The following is a 27,217-nucleotide window of genomic DNA, read 5'->3' as shown; positions in this document are numbered from 1 at the left end:
GGGCGGGGCTCACTGCGCGAGGAGGCGGGGCCTGAGGGTGGGGACGCGCCGCGCCAGGAGGCGGGCACGTGGGGGGCGAGCGCGAGGCGGGGCGCGACGCGCGACGTGAGAGGGGGCGGGGCGCGCGTATCGGCGCCGCGGCCGCGTGACGCGTTTTCAAATCTTCAACCGCTGCAGCTCACTCGTTTGTGCTTCTCCCCTTCCTCCACCGCGCGTTGAAGCCGGATCTGGACCCGGAAATTCGGCGGGCGGACGCGGTATTTGTGCGTCGTGGGTGTGGAAGTCCGCGGAAGGGCCGAGGCGACTGGCCCTCCGCGGGCCTGGGGGAGTCGTGTTCTCTCGGCCGCCCGGCGCGACACCCTCTGCGGACCCAGCATGTAGGTGCCGGGCGGCTGCCATGAACTCCGGAGCCATGAGGATCCACAGCAAAGGACATTTCCAGGGTAGGAAGTCCCTCCTCCGCCTGCAGTCCCTTTAATTCTTTTCTCCCCCGTGGTTCCACCATGGATTCTTCAGAGTTGTTCTTTTGGGTCCTTGTTTTTTTTGTTGTTGTTGTTTTTTGTTTTTCTTTTCTGGCTTGTGCGCCCTTCTCTGCGGCCTGAAGGAGGGATCGGTTCAGGGTTTTGCCTCAAAAAGGGAAGGGACCGCGGCCTGGCCCCTGGCTGTCTGCACGCCTGTGCTGCGGCCGCCAAATCCCAGGCGGTGCGGTGGGTTGTTCAACTAGAAAACAATGTGCGGGGCCGGGGACTCCCCGGGGCGCCCGCAGACGCCGCGCCTCCCGACGTGTTTCATTCACGCTCACACTGGGGGGTTTGGGTGGATTCTTGGTCTTATTCTGTGTTCTCTCATAAAGTTGAGAGAAAGTATTTGTGTTTCAAACGTCCCGTTGCTGTTTTCAGCCTTATAGACAAACAGAACAAAAACTTCCATTTTCAGTCACTTAATTGGGTAGAACATTCCAGCCTCTAAGCTTTCCTTTTTAACTTGTATATTTATGTGTGTGTGTGTGTGTGTGTGTGTGTGTGTGTAGAGTAACCTCCCAACTTCTGACCCGTGTTCTAAAAGGTAATTTTTAAAGCCGTAGTTAAATGGATCTCGGGTCTGTTTTCAAAGGAAATAATCAAATGAACGGTGATTTGGTTCTTCAAATGGACCATTTCGTTATTAAAATATAGACAAAGTAACTCTGTGTTAGTAACTATCTGAAACTAAACCTTGAGCAGTGGGGAGCCTTTGAGGATTAGAACATTCTGGGTAACAGTTTTCTTCTTAAGTGTTTTAACATTTTAAGCCCAGGTTTTGAGTGTTCACCAGAATGGCAGATGCCCCAGAAATATTTGTTGAGTAAATACCCCATGGAGTATACATCCTAAAGAGGAAGAACTTTCAATAACGTTTTATGTACATAAAACATAAACGTATGAATATTTCCTACAGATTCAACTATTGTCTGTGAACAATAATTATTTTACACTACAGTATCTGTTAAAATATAGAGGGAATTTGTCACTATCTTAATGGTACTACAAAGAAATACACTAAAATGTTAATGACTTAAATTGGTAGGATAAAGATTTTCCCCCCGTGTGATATTATTGTATAAAGAAATATTTTTAAAACAGTAAAAATTTCTGTCTGCAGAAAACATGATGTAATTCTAAATTTCTTTAAACAATAGGTGGAATCCAAGTCAAAAATGAAAAAAACAGACCATCTTTGAAATCTTTGAAAACTGATAACAAACCAGAAAAATCCAAATATAAGCCACTCTGGGGGAAAGTATTTTACATTGACTTACCTTCTGTCACCATATCTGAAAAACTGCAAAAGGACATTAAGGATCTGGGAGGGGTAAGTCAAAACCATAGATGGACAAAAAAGGAACAATTTGTAACTAGTACTTCATAATATGGAATCATTTAAATTTTTCATTTTGTAAAGTTTATATAAGTACCGAGCTTATCAGTTGTATATCATCAATGAAAAACCATCTGTTTTATGTTTTAACCTTTTGTAGCCTGACAAAACTTTCAGTTTTCTGTGATTATTAGTTTAGTGTAAAGTTCATAAAGTGTGAGAAGTGAGAATCCCTTGTCCTGTTGGAACTGCCAGATGCCGTATTGTAATGTTGGAATGCTTGCAGACAGCAAGAACTACTGGATTATGATTATAGGGCAGCTACATAAAGTTGCCTGGATTAGCATAACAATAAGAATGTTATTTACAGAACAAGCAAAGCCTAAAAGTTAAAGTTGCTCTTGACTGATAGTCTCAACAGAATGCATTTCATTAAAGGAAACAGAATTTTGGATTGGGAATATGGAAAAACCTACTTCTTTCCTACTTTATACAATGAGTAAATGATTAGGAATTAGAAAATTTGGGTAAAATTTTAAGCTTTTCTTAGGGTTAAAGTTAATATTAAGTAAATTTTGGCAACTACGGTTAAGATTTTATTAATTTATTTTCTAATTATTCTTGTTTAAAATGTTTCTGCTGCATTTTGAATTTGTCAAGGTTAATATCTTTGAATAATTTGAACAGATCCAGTCATTCCTAGAATAGAAATTTGCAGAATGTAACAGGTTCTGCGGGTTTCTTGGAATTGTTTCTTGTGATATTTTACTTGTCTATCTTTGAAAAGCCATTCTACTCTTTTGCTATTCATTTCCTTAAAACATTGTCACACATCTGTAATAGTAGTAGCACATATCATAATGACCATATGACTGCATGCCGAAAGGTCATGTTTTGTAGGCCTGCCACCATACTAACCATACCACCTATCAGGAGTGTCTTAATGTGTTAGGGACCTTAGACTTTGAGTATGCCTTCATTTTAGAACTCAAGCTCTTAAAGATCCAGAGAGGTTAAATGACTGGCCCGTGGTAGGATTAGCTTCCTAATTCCCATGCTAACATGTAACTGCACCATTTGGTTCATCTAACAATTAATGGCTACAAAGAAGCTATCTGATAGTTCCCAGCTTTCTCAAATATGGTGAATAACCCATTATTAATCCTTCTGATCTCAATCAGTGATTTTAGATTTGTGTTTTTAGCAGTGGAATCCTTCAAATAAAATCATATTCAGAAGTCCAGTGTGTAAAACCAGTAAAAAGGGAACTGCTCTAGATAAAACAGTATACAAGCTAGTGCAGGGACTGCTTGCTCTGCCCCATTTTTTTCCCTCTCCTCCCCACATCATTTTCTGAGGCATTTGTAAGAAACAAAGTTTGAATTAACTTATGCTTTAGATAATAGAGACTTTTTAGTTTATACACTTCAAATTTTTATCCTAAAATTGTTTGAAGTAGACCAATGAAAGTGAGGAGAATATTAAGGGTATAAGTTTACAGACTTTACCCAACCAAGCTGTTAATTTTTAAGTGAATTTGATTTATTAACTTTATTTAATTTCTTTTTAAAATTTTTTAATCAAAAAATTTTTACTCCCCCTCACAGTATCTTTCCAGTGAGTGTATTCAATGATGTCCTGATTTCTCACCCTAGCGCATTACCATTTTTGTTGCTGAAAAAGACTATGAAGATCTCCTAGTGAACGATAAAGGAACTTAGACCTCTAGACACTAATTGAAAAGTTTTAAGATTCAACTTTAAGAACTATTTAGTTAAATAGTTATTCCTTGAAAGGATTACACTTAGCATTACTTAATTTTTAGTGTTACTTAGGTCCTTGATCCTTTTGTAATTTATCTTAATCAAGATTATTACCATTGTTGTCCTTTTTTTATTTTTTTATTTTTTTATTTTTTTTTTTTTGTTGAGAGCCCACTGGCCCATGTGGGAATCGAACCGGCAGCCTTCGGAGTTAGGAGCACGGAGCTCTAACCGCCTGCGCCACCGGGCCGGCCCATGTTGTCCTTTTTTTAATTGTTCGCTTTATGCATTTTTTTTCTCTAATATTAATGAAGGTCTTAATACACCTTTTATCTGGAGAGTGTACTTCTGACAAATTCCACCACAGAGAGCAGTGAAGTCTGACATAATGGGGAAATATCTTTAATTGTGCCAAGGAAAGTAGCCATTATGAAACCATCCAAAAAGGACATGGAGCCAGTCATATTTAGGTCCATGTCTAAACAGTTTGGGCTAAAATAAGGAAGTTGGAAGAGAATAGAGATCTAAGGGGAGATACCTTGCCCTGTCATGAACTTGATTTGTTTGATGTTCATTGTGACACTGAGTAATCAGAAAATAACAATAGCTAATTGACCGTGATAAAACTAAGTCAATAGTACAGAGAATGGTATTAAGTTGTTTGGTAGATGTGAAAATAAATCTGATGTCCATTGTGCCCTCAGCTAGGTAGAGATAGCATGAGTACAATTAATTGTAATACAAAATAGAATGTTAAGAAGAGGGAGGTATTACTTTGAAGTGAGAAATTTTGGAGGCTATTGTGCAGACACAATTTGAACTCAGCTTTGAAGAATATTATGATTTGGGCATGTGGAGAGTCATTAAAGAAGTATTCCCTGGTGTCTCCCATATGCCAGCACTGTTTTAGATGCTGGGGATGCAAAAATAAGTAAGAGATAGTTTAGTCCTCTAGGAATTCTCAGTCTACAGGAACATCAGACACCTAAATAAATAATTTACAGTATAGCATTGTCAATCTTTTAACAGAAATTATGTAGAAATTGCCATTAGAATATAGAGATGGAAATGATTAACTCTGCCTTTAAAAATCATAGCATATAGCAGAGATAAAATTTGAGCTTGAAAACCTAGTAGGAATATACCACCAGAAAGAAGAGGCAAACTAAGTAGAGGAAAGAATATATTTAAAATAATATGTCTATGGTTTGTTTGAGCAATTACCAATATTATATGACTTGAGCTTGGGATTTAGATGGGGGAAATGGCAAGAAACAATATTATATTGGGGCGAAATTATGGTTGACCTTTTATTCACTATTAAAGAGTTATAACTCCAGCTATAGGAAATGGAAAACCAAAGGAAATGTGTGATACGAGCATAAGGGCAAACATAGACCAATGCAGTGTAATAGAGAGCCCAGAAATCAACCCTCACGTATGTGGTCAATTGCTTTTCAACAAGGGTGCCAAGACCAGTGGGGAAAGGACAATCTTTTCAACAGTTGATGCTCAGAAAACGATATCCACATGCAAAAGAACCATTAAACTCTTAGAGGAATATATAGGAAAAAATCTTCATGACATTGGATTTGATGTTGATTCCTTGGACATGATGCCAAAAGCACAGCCAACAAATGAAAAAATAGATGAATTGGACTTCATAAAAATGAGAAGGTTTTATGCATCAAAGGGCACTACCAAGAGGGTGAAAAGACAACGCACAGAATGGGAGAAAAAAATAATTTGCAAATCATATATCTGATAAGGAATTAGTATCTAGGATACATAAAGAACTCCTACAACTCAGCAACCAAAAATAACCTGATTAAGAAATGAGCAAAGGACTTGAATGGACATTTCTCCAAAGAAGATCTGTAAATGGCCAATAATAAGCACATGAAAAGATGCTCAACATCTGTAATTATTGGGGAAATACAAATTACAACCACATGAGATACCACCTCACATCCATTAGGCTAGTCCCTAAGTGTGGGTGAGGGTGTGAGGAAATGAACCCAAGTCACTATTGGTGAGATTGTAAAATGGTGCAATTGCCATGGTAAACAGTATGGTCATTCCTCAAAAAATTAAAAATAGAATTACCATAAGATCAAGCATTTTCTTTTGGGTATATACCTAAAAGAATTGAAAGCAGGGTCATGAAGAGGTATTTGTATACCCATGTTCATAGCATTCACAATAGCCAAAAGGTGGAAGCAACCCAAATGTTACTAACAAATGAACAGATAAAATGTGGTGCATACTTACAATGGAATATCATTCAACCTTGAAAAGGAATGAAACTCTTACCATCCTACAATATGGATGAACCTTGAAAACATTGTACTAAGTGAAATAAGCCAGACACAAAAGGATAAATGTAGGATTCTTCTTACATGAGATACCTAGAATAGGCAAATTCATAGAAACAGAAAGAAGAATAGGTATTAAAAGGGGAGGGGAGAATGGACTTATTTAATGTGTACAGTTTCACCTCAGAATGATGAAAAAGTACTGGAAATAGTGGTGAGGTTGTACAACATGATATACAGGTATTTACTGCCACTGAATTGTACACCTAAAAATGGTTAAAATGGTAAATTTTATGTTATACATGTATTATCCCAATTTTAAAAACCATATAGGATATTGGGCTTCTCTTGAAAAATTGGAACCTCTGGCAGTGCTAGGACCACATATTTATGAAAAAAAAGGAAGTATTTGATGTGCTGGCCCTCGTAGGCATTTGAGTTTGTAATTCCTGGAATAAATAAATGTGGATACTTTATTTACTGGTTAATGAAAATGTTGCTCAGAAGAGGGAAAAAAAAGAAGTAGTGGTTTGTATTTAACCAAGGGGGCCAATGGTCTTAGCAGCAAACTTCTGCTTAATGCTTAGATGAAATTAACTCATCTCTTACATGCTTTGCTTTTTTATTATCCCCATTCATAATGTGAGATCCTGTAGAAATTAGAACTGTAAAATATTTTAGAAGTCTAAATAGTTAATGAGTAATAGCATTTATTTCTACTTAGTTTAGTTTTCCTGCCTGTGGATAGGAGTGATCTTCAATATTAATGACTTTGGTACATGTGTTTCTAAATTCAGGCACTTAAGGTAGTGGTTTTCAAACAGTTTAGTAGGGAAATTTCTCTTCAGTCTTAAAATTTTAGGAGTAAGGTTTCCCTCCTTCCCATTAGTTGAAGTCTTACTGGAAGATGTTATAACTTTATGACTTTGAACTGTGCTGTCCATTACGATAGCCCTAAGCCTTATGCGGTTATTTAAGTTTAAGATAATTAGAATTAAAGAAAATTTAAAATTCAGTTGCTTAGTCTCATTAGTTACATTTCAAGTACTTAGTATCCACAAGTGGCAAGTTGCTGTCATACTGGGCAATGCTGATAAAGAACATTTCCTTCATTGCAGTAAGTTCTACTGGACAGTACTGCTTTAAAGCATGGGCTTGAATCAGAATACCTGTGTTCAAATTCTATTATTACTGGTGTAACCTCAAGCAAGTCACTGTATTTCTCTTCAGTTTTCTTCTCCACAAAATGTGGATAATAATTAGTATTATGGGTTTGTTAATGTGGATTAAATTAATCTGGCACATGCTCTTGTGTTGTTATTGGAACTTCTATAGTACTTCCTCAGAGCTCTAGGTTCGGAAGAATATGGTATAAAAACTACCAATTTACAAAATATTAAAATGCATCAAATTGTCATTTTACCTGAGCTTAGCATATGAAACAGTTTATGGTTTATATGACTTACTTAAAAATACTTTGTTTTCCTTTAGCGTGTTGAAGAATTTCTCAGCAAAGATATTAGTTATCTTATTTCCAATAAAAAGGAAGCTAAATTTGCACAAACCTTTGGCCGAATTTCTCCTGTACCAAGTCCAGAATCTACATATAATGCAGAAACCACTTCACCTCATCCCAGCCATGATGGAAGTTCATTTAAGTCTCCAGATTCAGTAAGTCTCTTAAATATGCTTTGAAACTCTCAGAGAGTCTATATAACCTGAGGATCTCATGATTTTCAAGATCAGGCTGGCAGCAGAATTCGCTTAGGTAGAACAATATCTGCGTTGTGGCTTTCCAGTCCTTAATAAGGTTGGAAAGGTAGTTTTTCTCTTAATGGTACTTGTGATTCCTAAAATATACCCTTGCATTTAGGGATGGCTTTTATTTTTTAGAGTAATTTGCAACTAAAAAGTAAGCATCATTGTTTTAAAGAAAAAATGGAAACCTTTTTGTTTGTTTCAGAGCAGGGCTTAGGAAAACATGGACACAGGCCTAATCTAACATGCTTATATTTTACAGCCTGCAGGCTAAGCATGGTTTTTACATTTTCAATTGGTTTGGGGGAAATCAAAAGAAGAATATCTTGTGACAAGTAGAAATTATATGAAATTCAAATTTCATTGTCCATAAATACAGTTTTATTGGCCCATAGCCATACCCATTTTATGTATTGACTGGTTGCTTTCCTGATGTAAAGGCAGAATTGGATACTTACCACAAAGACTATATAACATGGCCTGCAGAGCGTAAAACATGTAATATCTGGCCCTTCACGGGAAAAGTTTGCCAACTCCTCGTCTAGAATTACTGACATCATATCCCTAGCATTCCATTACCAATAAATTGAAAGATACAATGAAGGATAAATTAAACTGATTTGATTGGGTGTAGAGAAGTGAAAAAATTGAAAAATAAAATGTTGATCTCTTTATTTCTGTTTATCTCATTTTTTATTGAAATATTACATTATTTTAAAATATCCTCAATTTATCTACTGTAGCCATTTGGAAAGCAGGAAAAATAGCAGGGAGAAACAAAATAAATGAGTTACATAAGAGGTATCACTTGAAAAAAGACATATAAATACGTGGAAGAAAAAAGTCAAACTAGAGGAGACCAAGGAAGACTCATTCTTTTAATTAATGCTTTATTGGAGGAAAGAAATAGATTATACACCAGTGACTAGTTCCAAATTAATTGTTGCTCATAGCATTTTTACTTCTTTTTCTAGTGTTTTATTTAAAAAATGAAATACCATGTAAAAATGCATATATAGTTTATTCATATTCTTAGATCTTCAGTTTAAAGGAAAAACTAAGATGTAACTTACTATTTAATTATAGACAATTTCAGAGGAACCTAGCTATTTTATTTTTCATATTGAAGAGAATTCTCTACAGCACTAATTGTGGGTCTCGTTCAATTGAAATTAGTTGCTTCACCCAAAAAGACAAACTTCTTATTTATTTATTTGTTTGTTTATCTATCTGTCTATCAATCTATCTAGTTTCAGGTTGTAGACAGACTTCTTAACAGGACAGCTTATTATAAAGACCCTAAGAAAACCACTTTTTACCATATATTTATTTTGGTGATGATAATCATTAAGGCTTGAACAAGTAAATGTTATCTATTTTAAGTTTCATATTTATATTAAAATGTATAAATTTTATGTATTTAGCTCTTTTATCTTTTTAACCTTTTTCAAAGAGGCACTGTGTTATAACTTTCTATGTTTGATCCTTTTCTGGTCTTTCATAGGTGTGTTTGAGCAGAGGAAAATTATTAGTTGAAAAAGCTATCAAGGACCATGTAAGTAAGAATTTAAAAATTTCACAGTGTATATTCTGTTATTAGAACACAAGTGGAAAATAGAGATGTTTTTTAAATCGTTCCTCATTTTTAATAGGAAAAGCCCAAATATCAGCAGGTATCATTTTACAAAGAACAGAATCTACTTTTCATGAAGAAACATCTCCATCTTGTGGCCTTTTTAAATATTACTGGAGAATTTTGGAACGTGGCATTTTTCAATTTTTAAATGGAATAATTTATTGGAACTATTAACTTTAAGGCTGCAGTGTGCATTGTCAAGAATTTGGGAATATATTAAGCAAGAATGATTTTTGAAATTCCAAAAGAAAAAGCTGATGTCCTCATTGCTGTTGTAACTGTAGGGTCTGTTTTCTGATCCTACAGTTACATTAAGCTTCAGATTATTTTTAAATTAACTCATTTAAAATAGTAATTTCCTAGGAAAAGTATCAAAACTTTTTTTTTTTCTTTTACAGGATTTTATTCCTTCAAGTAGTGTATTATCAAATGCCTTATCGTGGGGAGTAAAAATTCTTCATATTGATGGTAAGGATTTTATAGTTGTTTTTGGACAATATTTCTTACAAGTAGCCATCTCTGTCCCTTGTTTTCGAACTTAACATAGTGAGAATTCTGATAGCAAGAGATACCTGTATTGATAATTCTTTCATGTAAATTTAGTACAATTTTTAAAAAAAAAGCAATTTAATGCCAAAAGTAAAAGTGCTAATCTTAAACCCTTCTTTCTTTCAATGAAGACATTAGATGCTACATTGAACAAAAGAAAAAAGAATTGTATTTACTCAAGAAATCAAGCACTTCTGTAAGAGATGTGGTATGTTATTTTCCTTAATTTTTAATTAAAGAAAGTGATCAAATTTGGTTTTTTGTTTACGTATCTGTAGATTTTTCTTGCCAAGTAGAAAATATTATTGCCAGAATATCCCACGGGTAAGCCTGTGTACTGTATGCATGTTTCTGTTATTTGATTAAATTGTTGTGTATCATTTAACTTTAGGATTTACTCTGAGGTAAAAGTTGTTCCTGGGGTGGTAGCATAGTTTTGTTCCTTCTCTTGTTTGCTTGCTGCTGCTTTTGCCAGATACTGTTATTCATTCTGAAGGAAAACACCAGTTATCCTATTCATGAGAACTTCTTAATATGAAAAATGTATTTCTTTGTGGAACATAAACAGGAAATATACTTATTTTTCAACTGTTGTAGATGGTGGTATAGCAGAATCTTGTATAGTATGATTATCTGGCTTAACCTGAAAATATTTGTTAAATAAGGACATTGGATATTTCACTCTGTTAGACCTAATGTTCTCATATTTTCAGTCCTTTCCCTTTTTACTAGCTTCCTCTTTGAAGCCTGTATACATAATCAGTCCTCTTCCATCTTTCGAAACAAATACTGTACAATAAAACCTTCCTTGATGTCATGTCCCTACCTAACTACTATCCAGTCTTCTCAAATCTCCATATTTATACTTTCCATTCACTCTTCAACCTGTATAAAACCACTGACCAATTGCCACATCAAGTTAACACTTGATGTGTTAACTTAAAGCCAGTCATATTGGGTCTTTGAGCTATTATCCATTTCCTCTTCGAACTTACCTATTTTCTTCTGGAACTTCTGTTATCTCTTAGCTTTCTCATGGTTTTTTATCTATTAGAGCATTCTTTTACAGTCTGCTTTTTCTTCACTCAATTCTTAAATGACTACAATCTAAAAGGAAAATAAACGTTACAGAAGAACATACAAAGACGAAGTCGTAAGTAGGATGGCGTGTTTGGAAATTTTCTCTATTATAATAAAACTTTGATTATTGAGTGAGAGAATAACAGGAAATGAAGTTAGAAAAATTACCAAGTTCAGATAGTATAAAGGAAACTGTACACTATAAAGGAGTTAAATTATATCTTGAAGGGTTTGGAAAATTAATGAGAGATATTAATAGGAGAGTAACTGGTTGGATGGGCAATTTGGAAAGATCCTCTGGTTGCCAGTAAAGAATAATTGCTGGCAAGACTAGAATCTCTTTAACCCAATTTTTAGTAAGAAACATATTTGCATCATGATTATGCAATGTATGCATGTTATATACAGATTCATAAAGTCATTGTGAACTTCACATTTTTAATAAATACTTAATTTATGTAAGATTTGAGTAATTTGCAGAAAGCAACAGATAATTTGCTTAGTATTTAAATAAAACTACTAATACTTTATTTGTTTAGATATCTTATTTATAAGTTAAAAAAAATTCCAATCAGCTTTCCCAAATTTTTGCAGAATGATGGGTGGATAGTCCTTTATTGAAATATGCTAATGTACTTTGTAGATTGTTTTGGATTGTATATAGAAATAAATGTATGAAAATTTAAACTCAAAAGGACATTTATGGACTCTGAATACACACACATATCAAGTCTACACACATATATAAGTACATCTGAAACAAATTTCATGAAACAATATTTAATTATTAGTGTGATTCATGATCGTATTTCTATAGTACTCTCTTTTATTTTTAAAAACTGATTGCAACTCTCTAAATTGATTTTATAGCCTGCTAATAGGTCACAGTCCACAGTTTACAAAGTGTTCTGGGATGTTACGTCAGTAATGAGAAATGTTGAAGGCCTCCTTAAGGTAGTAACAGAAGTGGGGCAGAAGATTTGAAAGACTTTTTTTTTTAACAGGTTTCTTTTTTTTCTTTTAATTACAATTTATTGGGATAACAATTGTTAGTAAAGTTATATAGATTTCAGGTATACAGTTCTGTAATACATCACCTATATATATCATACTGTGGGGTCACCACCCAGAGTCAGTTCTTTTTCCATCACCATATTTTTTAACGGAGGAATAGTGGATGGGGGGAGGGAGGTCCACAGTGTGAGGGATGTAAATGATGAACGTCTAAGTATTACCTTGTCTTGTACACCTGAAACTAATAAAAAAAAATAAAAAAAGTAAACAATGGCTTGAATTTAATATAAGCTTCGTGAGGGTTCAGATCTTGTTTTATCTTTTTCAACACTGGGTTTTGTTTACAGAAGTAACCCCCATTATCCATTCAGTATTCAACAAATAGTGCCTATTGTGTGCCTGGCACTAGGGAAACAATAAAAAGCTGTGACAAATAGCTGTGAAAAAAAGATCTTACATTTCTCCCCAAATAAAAAGGATAGGAATACCAAATATCAAATAATCCAGGATGCATAATTGGTCAACTTGATTTCCAATACTTGAATTTTTTTTTGGAAGTGAGAAAAAAATGTTTCTGAAATATTTTTGGTTTGCCAAGTAGTAAAACATAAAACTTTTTAAGAAAGATATATTTATGAGTTTTGAATGGACATATATAAAGCTTATAAACACTAAATAATACATGTAAATTTTAACATACTAATTACAGTCTCATAAATACTCTTATTAGATTTTAAGTTGGATAAATATATTTTGCTCCACTACTTTTTAAAAGTGCTTTGAGGATTTTTTCCCCTCAGTTTACCTGAAACTTACTTTGTTGAGGATTTTTTGCATATATATGCATGAGGAATATTGGTTGTCTTTTTCTTTTGATGTCTTTGGTTTTAGTGTCAAGTTAATGCTGCCCTCATAAAATGCTGGATTGTATTTCCACTTCTATTTTCTAGATATGTTTTTGTAGAGTCAGTTTTACTTCTTAAATGTTGGTAGAATTTACTAGTGAGGTTATCTAGGCCTGGGATTTTCTTTGTTGGAAAATTCTCAAATATGAATTCAGTTTCTGTATTATTAGAGGAAACTCAGGTTGTTTATTTCTTCTTGAATGTACTGTGGTAGTTTGTATTTTACAAGGAATTTGTATGTTGTATCTAAATTGTCAAGTTAATTACAGAAGTGTTTGTAAGTATTAAAGGAAAGTATTGAAGTTGCCAAGTATAAATGAGGATTGATATATTTTTCCTTCCAGTTTTGTGATAGTTTCTGATTCATGTATTTTGAACCTTGTTAGGTGTGTACACGTTTAATAATTTTATGTCTTCTTGGTGAATTGACCTTTTTATCATTATTATAATGTTCTTCTCTGTCCCTGTTAGTATTCCTTGTTCAGAAGTTTGCTCTGTCTGATATAGTCACTCTGGCTTCCTTTCATTCGTGTTTGCGTGATATATCTTTTTGATTCCTTTTACATTTAACATATCTATATCTTTATGTTTAAAATTGGTTTTTGGTAAATAGTAAAAAGTTGTCTTTTTTATCCGGTTTAAAATCAGATATATTTAAATCTGGCAGTCTCCTTTAATTAGTATGTTTCAGTGATTTCTGCTTATTTATTGATGTCATTGAATTTAGGCCTGTCAATATGCTAATAGTTTTATGTTGATGCTCTATATTTTCCTCTGTTTCTCCTTTCCTACCACCTTTCAAATTGTTTGAAAATTTTTATCCATTGGCTTTTTGACCAAATATTTTTTGACCAAAAATATTTCATTTTTGTTTTGTTTTAATGGTTGCTACACGATTTAAAATATACATATGTAACCTTTCACAGTGTTTAGAATTAATATTTTACCCATTTCTAATAAAATGTAGAAGCCCCAAAACTTTTTGAGCCCTTTTACCCTCTCCCAGCAATCTTTATGGTATAGTTATTTTATTACATCTGCATATATTACAAAATCCACACAGTGTTACCCTTTTTGCTTGAAAACAATTCATGTTTTAAAGAACGTAAGAGGAGAAAAATAGTTACCCAAATGTTTATCCTTCCTTTTGCTCTTCATCCCTGAAAGCCCAGGTTTCCCTCTGATACTCTTTTCCTTTAGCATGAAGAACTCCCTTTAGCATTTTTAAAGAGCAGGTTATTGGCAGTGAATTCTGGTTCTTTTGCTCCACGTGAGAATCTTTGTTTCACCTTCATTCCTCCAAGATATTTTCACTGGATAAAGAATTAGGAATCAAAAATTCTTTATTTCAGCACTTTACAATTGTTCTACAATTAATTGTATTCTGTCCTACATGGATCGTGATGAGAAATCTGCAGTCATTTGAATTATTGTTCTTCTATGTGGTGTGTCATTTTTCTCTATGCTTTCAAGATTTTTTCTTTATCTTTGGTTTTTAGCAGTTCAGTTGTAATAGGATTAGGCATGGTTTACTTTGAGATTATTCTGTTTGCTGTTCACTGAGCTTCTTGAATCTGTAAATTTATGTATGGAAAATTTCAGTTACTTGTTAAAATTATTTTTCTTCATCGTTCTCTCTTTCTACAACTCCAGTAACACTGTTAGATCTTTTTATACTAATTATAGCTAGAATATAAGGTGCTTGTTGGTTCCCTGAGGCTCTGTTCATTTTATTTTCAGTGTTTTTTTTCTCTGTTCATCTAATTGAAGATTTTTATTCAAGCTCACTGACACTTCACTCTGTGAAGTGAAATGCAGTGAATTCTATATTTGTCAGTTCTACAATTTCCATTTGATTCTTTAATATGGTTTGTTCTCTGCTGAGGACATGTATCTTTCCACTCATTTTAAGTATGTTTCCCTTTACAATAAAGTCTTTTTTCTTATAATTCTGACATTGGAAACATCTTGGGGGTGGCAGCTGATTGTCTTTTTCCCTCAAGAATTGACCATGTGTTCCTGGTCCTTAATATGTTAAATAATTTTTGACTGTATAATAGACATTTTAATGTATTTTCACTTTATCTATTTTATTTTTATTTTTAGGGGAAAAGAGTAGGAATTGGCACACAGAAAGCAAGAAGTAAGTATTTTGATATCCTTAAATGTGTTTTGTTTACTTTAGAAAATAGAACATGTCATTTAAAAATCTCCTTGAAAATCATGTAAACAACTCTTTAAATGACTTCAGTAGTTCTTAGTCTTTTTTTAGAACATGGGCCCCTGTGGAAATCTGGTGAAGCTTACGAACCCCTTCTCAGAATGTTTTTTAAAACATTTTTTAAAAAATTACTAGATTACTAAGAAAATCAATTATTGGAATTCAGTTATCAGAATATTTTTAATAAATAGAGATGTACTTGCTTTTATTACACATTAAAATCAAGTTCTAACAGTGATTCTAATTACTACTGTAATTTTGAAGTGATAAGCATAAATGATGCTTTGAGATATCTGTAATAATGAATGTGACATCAAAATACTTGTTTCAATTAGTATCAAAATTATAGGCACTGGTAAGCTACTGTGATTCTGTTGTGTATGTGCATAATTGAAGGAAATGTTAAGGAAATGTTAAATTTCAGTTAGAGATTAGTGAAAATAAAAGTTGAATTTTTTTTCCTTTTTTAGCTCTTGATCCTTCTGAATTCTATTCATAAACGCTTTGAAGGATCCATTTAGTTTAAGAATCTCAGAATATAGACAGAGTTTCTGTTATTTTGGAGTGAGTTGATACTGTAAAATACCTCACCTGAGGCTTAAAACTTCTCATTGAAATGAAAGGATAATGGATACATAGTTGGGGTTTTTTTTAGCCAGAGTATTTTTGTCTTAAAATAAAAAAAATCCTGGATGTGTACGTATCTTATATAACGTTTTGTATGTTCTCAAGCAGGTAGACTCAAAAAGCCTTTTGTAAAGGTGGAAGATGAGAGCCAGTAAGTATCCATGTTTAATCTCTATAATTTAAATACAATATTGAAAGAAAAAAATTGACTAAGGTATCTCCATTAATACTGTTTTACTGATACGTAGGCATGTGGCACAAATCACAGAAAGTAGCATTAATTAATTTGTGTTCAAGTACTGAATTTGGTTTCAGTATGTTGTAAATAATAATTCCTTGAAATATCTATTATAGAACAGTCATAAGACCAACTCATTTTTTTTAGTATTTCAGATAACCAATGTCTGGGTAAATGCAGTACCATATGGTTTATAACAACTATTTGATTACTTCCACATTTCAGAAAAATAAATCATTAGGTACTACTTGGAAATATAAAATCTAAGTATAACATTTAAATGGTGGTTTTCCTAAATTCATTCTGACATTTTATAGAATTATCTTAATGAAGATTAAGATATAGGTAAATTAATTGGGCATGGGAAAATCAGATTATTTTACTTTATTTAAAATTTATTTAAAATTATTTAAAATTTATTATTTAAATCACTCATTTAGACATGTGTGATTCTCTTGGGTACTTATTGAGGTGTTGAATGCTTCTTTTTATGAAATATGTTACTGTGGGGAAAAAATTCAATTCAAAATTAGGCCAAGAGAAGATGCCAATAAATGGAAAGACATCCCATGTTCATGGATTTGAAGACTTCGTATTGTTAAGATGTTTGGTCAGTAGTACCCAGTGATGAGCTACAGATTCAAGGCAATCCCTATCAAAATCCCAATGACTTTTTTCGTGAAAAGAGAAAAATCCATCCTAAAATTCATACGGAATTTCACAGGACCCTGAACACCCAAAACAATCTTTAAAAAGAAGAACAGAATTGGAGGTCTACACTTTCTGACATCAAAACTTTCTACAAAGCTACAGTCATCAAAACAATTTGGTACTGACATAAAGACTTATATAGAGACCAGTGGACTAGAATAAAGAGCCCAGAAATCTTTACATTTACGGTCAAAAGATTGTTGAGAAGGATGTCAAGATCATTCAGTGGAGAAAGACAGTGTCTTCAACAAATGGTACTGGGAAAAGTAGATATCCAAATGTAGAGAATGAAGTTGGACCCTGACTTTATACCATATGTAAAATTAACTCAAAATAGATCAAAGACCTACCGTGTTTTCCTGAAAATAAGACCTAGCTGGGCAATCACCTCTAATGCGTCTTTTGGAGCAAAAATTAATATAAGACTTGGTATTATATATCAGATCAGATCAGATCAGATCATATCCAGTCTTATATAAGACCCGGTATTGTATTGTATTATATTATATATTGTATTATATTATGTTATAACCGGTCTTACTAATTTTGGTCCAAAAATGCATTAGAGCTGATTGTCTGGCTAGGTCTTATTTTCGGGGAAAGCATGTAAAACTGTAAAACTCCTGGGAAAAAGCATAGGGGCAATGTTTTTTAAGATATTGGATTTGGCAGTGCTTTCTTAGGTATGACAACAAAAGCCCAAGCAACAAAAGATAAAAGAAATAGGCCTTCCAGGTGCCTCCGGGAGCCGCCCACAGTCTGCTGTGGTCAACTCCACCATGTTCTTTGACATCACTGTCAGTAGTGAGCCCTTGGGCCCTGTCTCCTTGGAGCTGTTTGTAAAGACAGCAGAAAGCTTTCATGCCCTGAGCACTGGGGGAAAAGGATTTGGTTATAAAGGTTCCTGCTTTCACACAATTATTCTAGGATTTATGTGTCAGGGTGGTGACTTCACACGCCATAATTGCACGGGTGGCAAGTCTATAGGGAGAAGTTTGATGATGACAATTTCATCCTGATGCATATGGGTCCTTGTATGTTTTCCATGGCAAACCCTGGACCCAATACAAATGGTTCCGCGTTTCATCTGCACTGCCAAGACTGAGTGGTTGGATAGCAAGCTTATGGTCTTTGGTATGAATATTGTGGAGGCCATGGTGCACTTTGGGTCCAGGAATAGCAAGATGGCAAGATTACATTGCTGACTCTGGACAACTCTGGTAAATTTGACTTGTTTTATCTTAACCACCAGACCATTACTTTTGTAGCTTGGGAGAGCACCCTTCACCCCTATCTGCTCAGAAAACCCCATAATCATTGTGTTCTCACTGCAGTTCATTGGGTTCCATATTTTCCTTGGCCCCCTCCAAATCTAGCTGGGTTACAGAGTTAAGTTTATGATTATGAAATAAAAGCTAAACAAAATAAAAGATAAATTGGACTACATCAAAATTATAAATTTCTGTGCACAAAAGGCCACAACAGAGTGAAAAAACATCCCATGGAATGGAAGAAGATACTGGCAAATCATATATTTAATAAAGTGTTAATATAGTCAACAACATAAAAACAAATGACCCGATTGAAAAAAAGACTTGACGATTCTCCAAAAATACACAAATTGCCAACAGGCATATGAAAAAATGGTCAACATCATTTATCATCAGAAATACATATCAACACTGCATGAGATACTCTCATCTCACACCCACGGCAACTATCAAAACACCAGAAAATAATGTGTTGGTGAGGATGTGGAGAAATTGGAATCCTTGTGCATTGTTGGTAGGATTGTAAAATGATACGTCCCCTATGGAAAACAGTGTGGAGGTCCTTCAAAAAAATTAAAAATAAAACTACCATATGACCCAGCAATTCCACTTTTGGATATATATCCAGATAATTGAAATCAGAGTCTCGAAGAGATACATGCACATATTCACAGCAGCACTATTCACAGTAGCCAAGAGGCAGAAGCAACCCTCATGTTAACAGATGGATAATGTACATAGAATGGAGTGTTCAACTTTAAAAAGGAATGAAATTCTAACACATGCTACAACGTAGATGAACCTTGAGGATATTATGCTAAGTGAATTGAGGGAAAATACTGCATGATTCTACTTAATGAGGTACCTAGCGTTATCAAATTCATAGAGACAGAGTGGAATGGTGGTTGTCAGAAGCTGGTGGGAAAGGGAGAATGGGGAGTTATTGTTTAATATACAGAGTTTCTGTTTTGCAAGATGGAAAGAATCTGAAGATGGATGGTATTAATGATTGCAAAACATTGTGAATGTACTGAATATGACTGAACTGTATACTTACAAATGGTTAAGATAGTAAATTTTGTTAGGTGTGTTCTACCATAATTCAAAAAAAAAATTTTTTTTTCAAAAACCAAATTTTTTTTAATGTTAAAAAAAATTAGGTCTTAGAAATGGATAGGGAAACCTAACCAATTGTTGTTTATCAGATTCCAGATTAATTACTTGATTTTGAAGTATAAAACTTCAAACATGTTTTCTTTCATCATAAAGAATCTCATGTATTTTTCTTTTTATTCTTTTAGAGTTTATAGACCATTTTATCTTCAGCTGACCAATATGCCTTTTATAAATTATTCTGTTCAGAAGCCTTCCAGTCCATTTGATGTAGATAAGCCATCTAGCATCCAAAAGCAAACCCAGGTTAAACTAAGGTTAGTTTAACCTTTAGGTAATTTTCTATTTTTTTAAAACAAACATTAAAATAATTCATTTAATGCCATGGTGGATGGATGAAAGAGAGAGAGAGAGAGAGAGAGAGAGAGAGAGAGAGAGAGAGAGATCATTTGGGGGGGGGAGAGTGTGTGTATGTGTATGATCAATATTATGGTTTCCCTCTCCATATTTTTATTGTCCCTTTGCTAGATTTGAATCTCTTAAGTGTATAACAGTTAAACACTTAAAGACTGGGGTGGGGAGGGTTTGAAAGTATTTGCAAATAATTAAAATGTGTTGTTTTTCTTAAGCGGTCTGAAATATTCTCCAGAATACATTCTTAGTTTGCTTCTCAATTTTTTAAAAAGATATATGGTTAAAAGTATTTGTTGATATAAATCTCTGTACAAATTATGGCAGATTCTGTTTGATAGGAGACTAAATTTTAAAAATTATTCCTTATGTTCAGCAGTTAATTATTTTACCGTATATTTCTATCAGAATCCAAATGGATGGCGATAAATGTGGTGGAATCCCAATTCAACTCCAGTTGAAAGAGAAGAAAAAAAAAGGATATTGTGAATGTTGCTTGCAAAAATATGAAGATCTCGAAACTGTAAATGTGATTTTACATTTAGGGGGTTGATATTTCTAAAACTATAAATATCTGATTGGTTTACAATTTGATAAATTATTAAGTAGTATATATTTCTTTGATGGAATTATCTGAAATTTTAAGAACCCAAAGTGGGGAAATGTATATTGAAAAATCATTTTTATTTATTTATTCAACAAATATTATGCATCTACTATGTACATGTCACTGTTCTGGGCGAACAGTAGTGAACAAAGAGACCAATTCCCTACTTTTATGGAGACTGCACTCTATGGAGGGGGATGACAGGTAACCATAGTATAAAAGAATAATAAAGTACATATAGAAAACATTATATCAGTGCTATTAGAAAATATAAAGCAAGAATAGGGATGTCACTATTTATTTAGACTAGACAAGGAATTTCTAATTGATAAGGTGATAATTTGAGGAGAGATTTAAGAGAAGTAAGGGAACAAGACTTGTGGATATTGAAATAAACAATGCAAAAATGCTAAGTTGAAGTGATTGATGTGATCGAATAATAGATGATGGTAGCTTGGACTAAGTGGTGGTAGTGGAAGTCATGCGACATGGTCCTATTGTGGATATAATTTAAAAGTGGGACCAAGAGGACTTTGTAGTGGATTTGGTGTTGGAGTGAGAGAAGATGAGTCAAGGGTGACTAATATGTCAGGCCTGAGCAATTAAAAAACAGGCATGTGATATAATGGGAGAATGAGAAGAAAGTAGAATTCTTTTAAGTAGCAGAAAGAGAAAAATAATAGTTGGAAGGATAGGATGTATGGGATGAAGAGAAAGTTTAAAAAGATGGAAATTATTATAGTTTGTAAACTGATACTAAAAAAAAAAAAAAAAAAAGCAAGAGCTTTGGATCCAGGCTGTCCAAGTTTGAATCCTGGCTTCCTATCTGTGTGACCTTGGACAGTTCCTGGCACTTTGCTTATTAAATGTTAGTTGTTATAATTTGAATTGTTAACTTTTAAAATAGTAGATAGATTTTTTTGAAGGTTCTTTGTTTTTGGAGAAGATGGTATGATGAAAAGTTAGGGAGAAAAAATAATATTTAGAAATTTCTGATTCATAAACTATGTCTTCTTCAATGAAGTTTGATTGTTTTATAACCCAAAGTATGTTAGTGCTTTGTGTGTTTTTGTTTTGTTTAAACAAAATATAATAAAGGAGAAAAATATAATTAGTTTAAAATTATTTTTCATCAGAAGCTAAACTATCTGATAAATATTTCCCCTTCCCAAAAATCATTTAGAAAATTTAAATTGTAGATTGGTCCTTAGATTTTACTTTGCTGTTGTTGCAGTAACATAATCTGGAATGCATACTTTCATTAATATCAGTTTGTTATCCTAACTTGATGCTGAGAAAATGTTGGAACTGAAAAATGAAAACCTTGGTCACTGGTTGCCACCAAGAAGAAACATTTGTTGTTGGGATTGATATTTTAAAAAATTGTTCTACAGTTTTTTATGTATATGCTTCTTAGTCTCTAATGAAAAAACACCCTTTAGTGTTTTGAATCTAAAGTGATTTCACAGTGATTCAGTTCCATCTATATCAAGGCATTCATTTAACAAAGTTGATTACTGAAGATTAAGCAACAAACAAGGAAAACATGTTCCCCACCCTTGTATATCTTATGATCTGGCAGAAAAGATAGCATGTACTTGCAAGTGGGATGAGTGTCACAAAGATAGATATGAAACATGTATTTGCAAGTTGTGTGAGTGTCAGAAAAGCAAAGTATAAAATGAAATTGTAATAAATAATGAGGGTACTTACCGTAGAATGAGGATCACAGAAGGCTCAACTGAGAAAGTGACATTTAAATCAATACTTACAGGATGAGTAAGAACTAGGTGAAGTTAATGGGGACCTACACAAAAGTTAGAGGTTGTTTTTTCTTAATTTATTTCAATTAGTAAATTATTTTTCCTTCCAAGAACATGAAGAAACTGAATCAGAACTTAGTTAATATTTCTTTTTAAATTTTAATCATTTTTCCTTTAACATTACTAGACATATATGTAGCTTGTATGTGGTAAATTTTGCAAGCAAAAAGAGAATATGTATATATTCCAGAATATAGTTGACCTTTGAACAACACAGGTTTGAACTGCACAGGTCCACTTATACACAGATTTTTTTCAATAAATGTACTGGACAGTTTTTTTGGAGATTCTACCATGAAGTAATCATATCAATTACGCTAGGCTACTGTTAAAGCAATTATATTGCTACTTCATTTTCAATGCATGAATTGTTATACCTATAAATAACTGAGTTTCTTTTACACATTGTCTTCTCATCTTTGATATCTGCTGTTAGTAATACATACAACAACATCTAGTGTTTTATATAAAACAATATTGATGTAGGTACTGACAATCTTGTAAACAGATGGCAAACATACTGTAAATGTATTTTGTCTTTATGATTTTTAATAACTTTTGTCTAGTTTATTGTAAAAGTACAGTATATAATACATATAACATACAAAATATGTGTTGACTGTTTATGTTACCAGTAATGCTTCTGGTCAACAATAGGCTATTAGAATTTTTAGGGAGTCAAAGTTGTAGGCAGATTTTGGACTGGCACGGGTTTGGTGCTTTTAACCCCCAGGTTATTCAAGGGTTAACTGTACTGTTTTTTGTGACAACTGGAGCGTTTTGTTTTTGGAAATACAATCAAATCATCAAAAGTTAAAATTATATGAAATACAAATGAGACTCTTCCGTGATCATCTTGGTACAGGCTTTTAGATATAATTCCCTAATCAGCTGATAAATGATAGAATTAGCCTGGAGATTCCACCTATTTCAAAGGAAATAGTTTCATCCCAGTACACTGAACTTGTTTACTTTTGTTTTCGATTTCTTAAGATTGAGAATAACTTCTGTACTCTCTGTTGTATGCATGGGGTAATGGAGATCATTTATTTGCTTTTTCTCAAATGTGTTCCTTAGTTAAGAATCTTTTTTTTATACTTCACAGCATTCGTTATACTTCATTTGTTTAATCTACCATATAAATTCTTGTTTTGGATTCTTGTTTGTTAAATTATAACATTTCATTCACTGAACATTTTATAAGCCCTACAACTAATTACTTAGTTGTAATTGTAGAAAAGTAAAATAAAGTAGTAGAGGGAAAGTTGTTTTCAAAGTATTAGCACACTCTTAAGTATTAAGTTACTGTTGTTTTTCTCATCTTTATTTTCTCTCTTTTATTACTAGCTTCAGGTCCATCTTTATTTTCTGATACAGCTTATTTGTTTTCAGTTCAATGAAACCACAAATTAGTACTTGACTGAAAACCAACGTACAGTTGACCCTTGAAGAAACGGGTTTGAACTACATGGGTCCACTTATGCAGATTGTATTCAATGAATATCTGTACTGTTTTTGATCAGAGATTGGGAGTCTTTGGATGTGTAGTATATGCATTGATCTGCGCCATTTTGTATAGGGGATATCAGCATTCTGAGATTTTGGTATTCACAGGGGGTCCTGGAACCAGTATCCCATAGATACAGAGGGACAACCGGTGTGGTTAAGTTTGGGGGGAGTCAAAAGTTATATGTGGATTTTTTCACTGCGTGGGGTCGGGACCCCTAATGCCTGCATTGTTCAGGGGTCAACTGTGGTTTCAGTTTGAGTTTTTATGTACTTCATAACATCCTTTGAAGTTCTAGTAAAGGATATTTTCTTTGGGGTCGTTATTAGAAACCTAATTTTAGGGACATGTAAATATTAGAAAATCTGAACAAAAAGGTATCTGTTGGTTAAAAAATAAAATTTTATGATTTATATGCTTTTTTGTTTTGTTTCAGCATCTTTTAACTGAGCAACACAGAAACTTTGCACAGAGTAATCACTATCAAGTTGTTGATGATATTGTATCTAAGTTAGTTTTTGACTTTGTGGAATGTGAAAGGGAAGTGCCTAAAAAGAAAAGGTAATTTATCACCCTAAGTTTTAAAATTTCTAGAATATTAAACTATTAAACTAAAAATGATTCCAAAGTTTCCTGTTCTTAGTAGGAATATACATTTTGAGGATGTAAATATGGGTAAGAACTGATTTCTTTTTCCTGTTTTCCTCCTCTTCCACTATGGAAAGTGCTTACCTTAGATTACTTTTAAGGTCATCTTAACATAGTCTAGAAGGGAGTTGGCAAACATTTTTTATGAAGAATGAGATAGTAAATATTTTAGGATTTGTGAACCATAAGACCTCTGTTGGAATTACTCAGCTATGCCATTGACAAATGAAAGGCACAGACAATATGTAAATGAATGGGAGTGGCTGTGTTCCAATGAAAGTTTATTTAGAAAGTAGATGGGTAGACTAGATTTGACCTGTTATGTAGTTTTGTCAGCCTCTGATCTAAAGCCATGAAATTTACCATGAACTTGGACTAAAAAAATACTAGAATTTTTAGTTAATCTTAACAAGTTTTGAGAAGCCCTCCGCTTAACTGCTGTTAAGACTAAGTAGAATAGTTCCTAAACCATCTCGTATTTTTTTATAACATTTAGAATGGTTGTTTATGACTGATTTAAATAAAGTATAGTATTTGGAGAGGAGGTATATTTCCAACTATTAAAATTATATGGGCTACTGTAAAAATTTAGTTTCTTAAAAACTTAAACTGCGGCAAAATTATGAACTAGTAATATGTAAATTGGTTATTCCGTAATCAGTTATCTATTATCTGCACAACTCTCTGGGCAAGTCACATAAACATCTCTAGACTTTAAAGGAAAGAACAGTGTTGGATGAGTGTTTTTACATTCTTTTATCCTCCATTTGTTCGAGAGGAATCTTAAGTGAAAGTATAAACAAAATAAAGGAACCATTCTGGTTTTGAAGAGGGTAGTGGAATTCTATATTTCTCTGTGTTATCTGTAGCATGTATAACATAAAACGTAATTAGTAAGCTGGTTAGATTTCTTCCTACTTGTATGTAATTTAGGGTTGTCTAATACAAACTGTAGCCTAAGGATATCAATGAAGAAAAGGCTCCATGAAGAAAAGGGTTTCAGTTCAAATATGTGTGTGAAACTTAATGATTACTAATTTGTTGTCTTTAGAAGTAAAAAGATACCAACTTTCTAATTCACTTTGATGTTAATTATTTTACACTTAAATATAAATGAATGAATGAATGCTTCTGCTTTAGGTTTCCCAATAAATACTCATTTTTTACATTGCTAACTAAAATGAAGAGACAATATTAATGTAAATTAAATCATAGAAGTTACAAAGTTTTTCAGGATAATGAAAAAATTAGGAAGAGACCCAAATCCTTTTGCTATAATCTTTCTTTGGTTTATATGTTTAAAATAGTTGTAAAAAACAAATTCAAGATGCTGGCTATCTCTGGAAGGCAGGACAGGATTGTGGATGAGAAGAAAGGGTACACTGGAGTTTTCAGCTATATCTGTAAAGTTTCATTACTTTAAAATATCTAAAGTAAATTTGACTGAATGTTAAGATTTCACTATTTTTGTAATATTATCTAAGTTAAATAGGTTTTATAAATAGTTTTAAAAGATTTTTACTAATATTTTAATTACTCAGAAATTTTTGATAGCAGTTATTTTAATTTTGTTTTCTTTTTTTCTTCCTATAAAGAATAAAATACAGTGTTGGATCCCTGTCTCCTGTTACAGCAAATGTCCTGAAAAAGCCTAAACCAAAAGAAAAGCTAGAATTGCAACCTATTTCTCAGAAAGACTTCAGGGAAAACAATGTACAGGAGACTGAGCAGAGTTTCCTATATAAAGAAACCCAGAAACCTGAAGAAAAGCTTGTGTTTATTTCAGAACATGACCCCTATCTTTCAAGTGAATTGAGAAGACTTGATGAGAAAACAGCTAATGAATGTTCCATGTTAAATACAACTGAAAATGACATACAACAAAATTATACACATCTACCTCCAGATAAAAATGAACAGGGATGCATTCTTGATGTTTGTGAACATAAATCAATTATAAATGAAAATGACTTAGAAGAACTAAGGGTAGGTTACTGTCCATGTAGGCTACAGACATCCATACAAGTTTCTGATTTCAATATAGATAATAGTGAATGTCAACCAAAACAAAAGTCAGATACTGTGCTTCTTCCAGCAAAGGATCTGAAAGAAAAGGATCATCATTCAATATTTGGTCATGATTCTGGCCTGTCAGCAGAAAACAGTTCACAGGAGCACCTAACAATTCAGGCAAAGACTCCATCCCAAAGTCGTCCCGAGGAACCCAATGAGTGTGACATCAAGATTATGGATAATTTACCTTCTGGTAAAATCCGTCGGAAAGTGAAAATATTAGGAAAGAATATAAAAGAAAATCTAGAACCAAATGAATTAGATAAGAAAAGAACTGAATGCCTTATTACACAAGATGAAAACAGAATTTGTAGTTCACCAATACAATCTCTACTGGATTTATTTCAGACTAGTGAAGAGAAGTCAGAATTTTTGGGTTTCACAAGCTACACCGAAAATAGTGGTATATGTGATGTTTTAGGTATTTGGGAAGGGGAAAATTCAAATAATCTGTTGTCAATGTTTTTTTCTTCCCCTTCAACTTCTACATTTACTGGCTTTTAGACTTAAATGCCTTTCAGAAGCAATGAAGATCATACTCTTGAAATTTATATAAATATGTGTAAAATTCTTATGCGTTCTTTTTGCCAACTTTGTTTACAGAACCAAATGTAAATGTTAACAATAAAGGTTATGTTTGCATTTTCCAAACAGTTGAATACCTATTATAGAAAAATTGTAAAATAAACTTATGGCTCTTGTTTTACATACTATGTTCATAATTGTTTCCTAAGAATTATTATGAGTAAGTTTGCTTTATGACACTGAAAACTAATTTCAAGAGAAATTCTGAGAAGATCAAAATTTAGCTTTATAAATTTGGATATGCTGGTTATATCTATTGTCTATTAAAATAGATTCCATGACAACATGATAGTATTGCTTTTAAAAACCTAAATTTTGTACAAGAAGGAAAAAGTATTTCTGTGTTTGGGTTCTGCACCAGAAACATTGACACTTGAGGGTGACCTAGTTGGACCATGCTAGTATATATTGCAGTGATGGATTAAGTTATTTGTAGGGATAAATCGGAGCCATGAAGGAAAACTAACCAGGCTATCATATGGAATAAAATAATTTTTCTACTCTT

The 27,217-nt window shown here is 33.2% G+C and overlaps 1 protein-coding gene across 2 annotated transcripts; it reads left to right on the top strand.

Annotated features, from left to right (window-relative positions):
* The first annotated feature begins 62 nt into the window (after positions 1–62).
* On the top strand, positions 63–27,217 carry DBF4 (DBF4-CDC7 kinase regulatory subunit). Of its 2 annotated transcripts, none has more exons than XM_081079452.1 (12): positions 63–443; positions 1,679–1,851; positions 7,427–7,606; positions 9,198–9,248; positions 9,728–9,797; positions 10,010–10,086; positions 14,984–15,020; positions 15,831–15,876; positions 19,247–19,375; positions 19,878–19,992; positions 23,843–23,967; positions 25,650–27,217. In XM_081079452.1, exons 1-12 carry the CDS (start codon positions 398–400, stop codon positions 26,629–26,631), a joined length of 2,031 nt encoding a protein of 676 aa, XP_080935578.1. In that variant the 5' UTR covers positions 63–397; the 3' UTR covers positions 26,632–27,217. The 2 variants fall into 2 exon arrangements, with proteins under 2 accessions (XP_080935578.1, XP_080935577.1); XM_081079451.1 differs by having other exon boundaries at positions 160–443; positions 15,834–15,876; positions 25,650–27,211.

This window comes from Rhinolophus hipposideros, assembly GCF_964194185.1.
Source record: "Rhinolophus hipposideros genome assembly, chromosome: 18".
Lineage (NCBI taxonomy): Eukaryota > Metazoa > Chordata > Mammalia > Chiroptera > Rhinolophidae > Rhinolophus > Rhinolophus hipposideros.
The sequence above is the reverse complement of the archived record's forward strand: the minus strand, read 5'-3'. Positions and strand labels throughout refer to the sequence as shown.

Bases quoted from the DNA above. Each gene is read 5' to 3' on its own strand.
- DBF4 (XM_081079452.1), top strand. From the start codon at position 398: ATGAACTCCGGAGCCATGAGGATCCACAGCAAAGGACATTTCCAGG. The intron at 9,249-9,727 runs GTAAGTAAGAAT...TTTCTTTTACAG, and splicing joins AAAAAGCTATCAAGGACCAT to GATTTTATTCCTTCAAGTAG. The intron at 10,087-14,983 runs GTATGTTATTTT...TTTTATTTTTAG, and splicing joins GCACTTCTGTAAGAGATGTG to GGGAAAAGAGTAGGAATTGG.